Source organism: Hipposideros armiger, unplaced genomic scaffold (assembly GCF_001890085.2).
Source record: "Hipposideros armiger isolate ML-2016 unplaced genomic scaffold, ASM189008v1 scaffold_682, whole genome shotgun sequence".
Classification (NCBI taxonomy): Eukaryota; Metazoa; Chordata; class Mammalia; order Chiroptera; family Hipposideridae; genus Hipposideros; species Hipposideros armiger.
This window is the reverse complement of record NW_017732032.1, coordinates 622,720-629,084: the sequence shown is the minus strand read 5'-3', so window position 1 is coordinate 629,084 and position 6,365 is coordinate 622,720. Positions and strand designations below refer to the sequence as shown.

Below are 6,365 nucleotides of genomic sequence, written 5' to 3'. Positions count from 1 at the left end.
CCTCCCTTCTCGCGCCCCAGTGTGCCGCCCACACTGAGCTGGCGCTTTTCGGCCGCCTAGCAACCGCTGGCGCAGGGGCGGAGCCTTTGTGAGGCGGGGCTTGAGTCCACCGGCCGCGCGAGGCGCGACGCGCTGCAGCTTAGCGACGTCGCCTCCAGCCCAGGCTTCGGAACTGAGCTTTCGCGGGATCAACTTGGCCGTACCACCAGCACACGCACTGCGGCCCGCTTGCGTTCGGAGGAATCAGGGCCCTACCCGGCCGCCGTAGCCGCCTCTCTGTAGTGGGCGGGGCCGAGGCTGGGGTGACCCCGCCGGAGCCGCCGTTGCCAGCGACATGTTCAAGGTGAGAGCGTGGAGCCGGGTCACAGCTGTCACCGCCCCCTCCCGACCTCCCGGAACCCTCCCCGCGCTCTCGTGGGCCTCTTTGGGGGCCAGGCCCGGCTCGCCCCGAGACTTTTCCCGCCTCTGGGCTGGCTGCGTCCTGGCCCTGCTGTTCATTCACCTGTCGGCTTGAAGCCAGTGGCTGCCGGGCGGAGGGGTGAAACTCCGGGGTTGGTGGGTACTGTCATTTGGGTCATGCTCTCGTGAATAAACACTTTAAAAAATTAAAGTGCCCCCTAAAAAGTATTCACCCTCTCCTCGGCTGGTGCCCTCTTGGGCTTATGGGTAGGGTGAGGCTAGCTCCGGGCACTGCGGGGTTAGGCTTTGGTTGCCTGGCAGGGTCGGGTTTCAGAACCAAGTATGTGAATGGGGGAGGGCCGCTCTCGGAGAAGCTGCTGCAGGATGTGGGGGAGGCTGGTATAGGAGTGGCTAGGTGAGGGGGGAACCTGGAGCTTCGCTCCCCTCCTCAGCGAGCATAGTTTAGTATGGACAAGTCGACCCCTTTTTTACATTTTCTGAATTTGTGTCCTTTGAAAGAAATTTCAAAGTCCTTTGACTTGTACAGTGAAGACCTTGTTTGAAAATCTGCATTTTAAAGTGAAGCCATTCTACTACTTTAAAGAAATGATAGTTTCTATCATGAAAAACAAATCACAAGCTACCAGAAATTAGTCTACACAATTGTCTGTAAGAAGCATAGCACCCATAAAAGAACGCTAATGAAATTTCAAAATTGTACTAAAAAGTGTTGAGCTCCTGCAAGGTGGTTTGGGCGCATTAGTACAGGCTGTAACATCAGAACATGGATTTTGCCTCTCAGTCCTGGCATTGCCATTTTCTAGCTGTGTGACCTTGGGCAAGTCACTTAACCTTTCTGTGTCTGTTTTCCTATTGGTGAAATTGGGCGAATAGCCTCTGCCTCATGGGGTTTTTATAAGGAATAAATAAGTTAGTATGTGTAAAGCACTTGAAAGGGGCTCTGGCACACAGAAATACCATCTAAGCATTTGCTTTTTTTTTGTTTTCTGGCAGCTTACAGTTTAGTCCGGAGGACAGATCCCGTAAGCAACTTGCATTTGTTTGATTAATTTGTGTTGAACATCTATTATGTGCTAGGAACTCAGTTCAGTTTTAGGGTTGCAATGACAAAGGCTTTTCTGTGATCAGTTTACATGGGTATCAACAATGTACTGTGGTAAAAAGGAGAGCAGGATCTACTTTGCCTAACCAGGGGTTTTTAACCTGTGGTCCTCAGTGCCTCAAAGTGTCTGGATAGTATTCAGGGAGTCCTTGAACTCTGGTGGGAAAAAATATCTTTATTTTCACCAATCTCCAACTGAAATTGAGCAATTCCTTCAGTTATGAATGTAGGGAACTCAGTTATCGGTTGCTGGAGAACGAACTGCTGCAAGCCAAGTGCCTTAAAACAATGATTTATTTTCAACGTCAATGGGTTGGCTGGGCAGTTCTGCTGGCATCCCCCAATGGCTGAATTCAGCTGGTGGCTGGGTACACTACAGGGTGGTCTTACACCCATATTTGGTACCCATCAATGTGCCTAGCTTGGACTTCCTCACATGGTTATTGGGTTCCAAGTGGGCAAGTCCCAATGTGCAAACTTATCTGCTTGCATCACTTTTGCTGATGTCAAAACAAGCCACCTGGCTACGCCCAGAGTCAATATGGTGGGGGACTACACCAGAGCACGAATATGAGGAGGTGTGGTTCACTGGGAGCCATTCATTTAATAAGCTACTACGGCAACAAATCAGGGTAGTATTAGCAGTACCTGTCACCAGTAGAAGTCACAGGACCAATGCAAGTCACAGATGTTGCAGATCTCAAAATGTCATTTATGCTCATCACTTCTTCAAAATTACAGTAGTTATAGGACTCACTGTTAGATCTTTTTATTTAATATGTTAATAAAGAAGCACATATTACTATCAGATTTCGGATTTTAAAAATACAACTGTTGCAACATAATTGGTATTTTGTGCAATTAGAAGCATTATTTTGAGAGGGGTCCGTAGGGCTCACAAGACAGTCAAAGAGGTTCATGGCACACAAAAAAGGCAAGGAACCCCTGGGGACTTTAGAGGAGGCTTCAGAGAGGAGACATTTAAATTTAGCTTTCAAAGTCAAGTAGGAGTTCATGAAGCGGGTGAGCTGGGGAACATCAGCACTGGAGGAAGTGCCAGTAACAGTTCTGTTGTGAGTGAGCTGAAGGGATTCTAACATGCCACTTGAATAGAAAAGATCACAAGAAACCTTGGAGAACACCAAAATGTAAGGAGTAGGCAGAGGGAGAGGGAAGGCTAGAGATGTTCAAGAAGCAACTTTTGAGAGGTAAAGGTAAAAGCACAAAAGAGTGATGTTTAGAAAATCAAGGGAGGAAAGTTTCAAGAAGGGCAGGCTCTGTTAAGATGCTTTCAGCTGGGAAACCCAACAGCTTCAATAGTAAGGAAAATTATCTCACAAAGTCCAGAGGAAGGATGGACTCCTGTGGGTCAGCAGTGCCATCAAGGACCCAGCCTCTTTTTTTGGGTTTCACAAGTAAGATAGGTTTCCCTATGGTTGCAAGATGACTGCCTGTAACACATGCTTTCCATTCACTAGAACAAGAGAAAGGGAGAGAACTACACTCCCGTGCTTGGATTATGCTGTTCCTTCCGTCTGATTGGACCAGCTTAGGTCAGGTATCTGCCACTGACCCAGTAGCAATTGCCAGGAGAATGCCATGCTCTGACTGGGTTAGACAGGATCAGCTCTGGATCTTGTCGCTTTACCTTAATCACATGGGAGAGAAATGAATTGATGAACACAGTGGGGAAGTGGAGACTGGATGTGCAACCAACAATGTCCATTGCAGAAAGATGAATTAGATGAGTTTGGAGAAGTGATCATTGATTTGGGCAATTTGGAAAGCTTTCATGATACATGTATTGTAGGTTTACTGATGGAAGTGAAAGCTAGGTTAGGATGGTTGGTGACTGAGAGATGTGTAAACGCATACAATGGTGGTTGATAAGCTTGACTGTCAAGGGAAGGAGAGAGAGTATGCTAACTGGAACGACATGTTGGGGCAAGATTCTAGAGTTGTTTTGTGGTGGTTGCAGCAGTCAAGATTTGGCAATGTTTATGGCCTAGGGAGGAATGTGGAAAGGGAGCTTTTAGAGAGAGAATCCCTCCCTCCTGTGAGATGGAAGAAGGATGGGAGTGATTATAGATCAGTGGTTCTCATCTAGATGGTATCACCCCGTTTGAGTACACTTTGGAATCTTGGGTTGTTATTCATATCTTTAATTTAGTTGTGTTGGACATTATATACTGAAATGTATAATTCTTACAAATCTTGCCTTTTTGTTCTCCATTATGTTACCATCAAATCAGCCTACTGGTCTCTGCTTTTGGGGACTCGTGTGTAACTGGGTGATGAATTTTATTTCAAGACAGCAAAAGAGTTACTTAAAAAATATTTGTCCTAAAATGGCAGTGTTAGGTCTAGTCATTGAGAACCAGTGCTTCTCAAACTTGAATGTGCATGCAACTCTTGTTAAAATGCAGATTCTGATTCAGTAGATCTGGGGTAGGGCCTCAGATTCTCCATTTTTTAAACAAGTTCCTGGGCGATACAGATGCTGCCGGGCCCCCATCATACTTTGAATAGCAAGAACTGAGGCAAATTGGTAGATGAATGGTTTCATGTGTTTTCAAGGTGAGTGATTTTATGAGCGTGGTGGAATTTGGACGAGGCACTGACCAAGGAACAAACAAGATAAGAGAGACTTTGAGGACTCTGCTGGGAGCTGCTAGGGCATGTCTGTCATGATTGCAGTCCGGGAGTGGGAACAGAGCAAATGGGAGGATTGATCTGGATTTGGGAGTTATCAGCTTGGGTCACCTAGGACTGGAGGGCAAAGGAGTTGATAGTATAGGTGTTGGTAGAAAAAGTACAGTGTGTGTGATTAGTTATGTGTATATATACAATTAAAATATTTCAACTGTTAACCATTGTTTTAGCTATTCATCTTCAGGTCAATAGGGGGCACCAGTGGATTAAAAAACACATTGGAAAAGCTGCCCAGTATTTGCATTCTATTGCCGGAAGCAGCTTTTTTTTCTTTCGTTTTTTTTCCAGTTCCTTGAATTTATTATTTTTAAATTATCATTAAATGTATTGGGCTGAACATCTATCCATAAAGATACGCGTACTCTGATGTTCATTGCAGCATTATTTATGGTGGCCAAGACATGGAAACAACCAAACAACCAAAGTGTCCTTCGATAGATGATAGGCAGCAGCTTTTCTGGGTGCTGATTCAGAAAGCTTGAATATTGAATACATACACCCAGCCCCCAGAGTCACAATACTAGATTTCATTCATTACACAAATGTTTATCATGGGCTGGGCACCGTGCTGTAACCTGACGGGTACAAATGAAAAGACACAGGTTTTACCTAGGAGGGAGTCCCCAAATATGTCATATAGTTTCCAGGGCCCTGGCCACAGATAAGATTTAGTTCATAAGTGAGGCCCAGGAATCTCTAGTTTTGAAAAAGCCCCCCACGTGAAACTTCCATTGCAGGCGGTCACAACGCTGTTTGCAGCACAGACATAAACAGCTCATCCCAATGCAGTGGCATTAAGTGCGCTAGTGTAAAAGTTGGAGAATATATAGCAGTGGATCTCAACCTTGACTGCACATTAGAATCACCTGGGGAGTTTGGTAAGTCTCGATGCCCAGGCTGCATCTAGACCAATGCCAACAGAATCTCTAAGGTCGGAATCTAGGCATCCAGTTTTTAGAGCTTGCAGCCAACCTTGAGAATAAGCACCAGCAGGGGGCAGCAGGAGACTTTGTAGAGGAGACTGCCTGCGCTGACCTTTGAAGCTGGGCAGACAAGGTTGAAAGGGCCTTCCTTCCAAGTAGAGCAGAAAAGCACATGCAAGGACACAGAAGTGACCAAGTTCAGCGCAATTAAGACCTTTGGCTTCACCCCTGTTACCATGGGCAAGATACCAAAGCTCTCTGTAGCTGTGTCCTCATCTGTAAAACAAGGATAAGACTAGCACCAGCCTCAAATTGTTGTGTGGACTAAATTAACTCAGACCTCAAACTTAGCACAAAGTAAGCCTCGATAAATGTGAGCTGTTAGTAACTTTTAGTTGGCCCCTTGTAGGAAGGGGGCTGCTACTGTAGTGTTATGATGGTGCATATTCTTGAGGCTTTCTGAAAGTATTTTTTATTTCAAAAATTGGTTGTTGACTGGACATAGCAGAGGAGGGAGAAGGAGAATTCAAGGATGCCGCCCAGGCTTTTCGCTTGGGAAATTCAGTGGCGGTTAGAAACATTCATTGAGATGGGAAAGTGGGAGAAGGCCGAGTTTGGTTTGGGGGGAGATGATAATGTGATTTTTAAGTGGTGGGGCTTGTTGAAATATTTGTGGAATTAAGAAATGATAATCAGTTGACATGGAACCCAAGGGTGTATGGAGTTTTCTTGAGAGAGATGTGGGCTGGAGAGAGGAAGGAAAACCATTAGATGCCTCGAGGGCAGGAAGGTGGCCTAGTAAAAGCTGGCTTGTATCAGTTCCTTCCTGAAGGACAGAGGTGTGAGCTCTGCTCAGAGCTCACGCTCAGAAGCTCCCGAGGTGACTTATCCTTGACTACAGGGCATTATTATGTCACTTGTTCTCTGTGGCTGTTGGGTCTTGGTGTAATGCCTTTATTGCCTATCTCAGTTTCTGAAATTAATTTTATCATGAATAATGTGTTACTAGTACAAACCAAGGGGAGAATTACACTGCCAACTGGAAAAGGAAAAACATCTGTAAATTGGAAAAGAAATACTGTAACTTTATTTTACTTGATTATTTTAAATGCCACATATTTTGAAAGATAATAAAGTTTTTTTCCTTATAATTTAAGCACCTCTGAGGGAATTCTTCTTAAGGAATTGTAATGAATAGTTGTTTTTTT

The 6,365-nt window shown here is 45.1% G+C and overlaps 1 protein-coding gene across 2 annotated transcripts in view; it reads left to right on the top strand.

Annotated features, from left to right (window-relative positions):
* Nucleotides 1-134: 134 nt before the first annotated feature.
* APOO (apolipoprotein O) overlaps nt 135-6,365 on the top strand; it is a 63,148-nt gene continuing 56,917 nt past the window's right edge. Inside the window, exons 1-3 of one of the 2 annotated variants that reach the window (XM_019626517.1) lie at nt 177-343; nt 1,414-1,442; nt 3,001-3,080. In XM_019626517.1, coding sequence (XP_019482062.1) covers nt 3,042-3,080 — 39 coding nt within the window. In that variant the 5' untranslated portion in view covers nt 177-343; nt 1,414-1,442; nt 3,001-3,041. Of the gene's footprint in view, nt 344-1,413; nt 1,443-3,000; nt 3,081-6,365 lie in introns of both variants that reach the window. The other variant, XM_019626516.1, reaches the window with a different exon arrangement.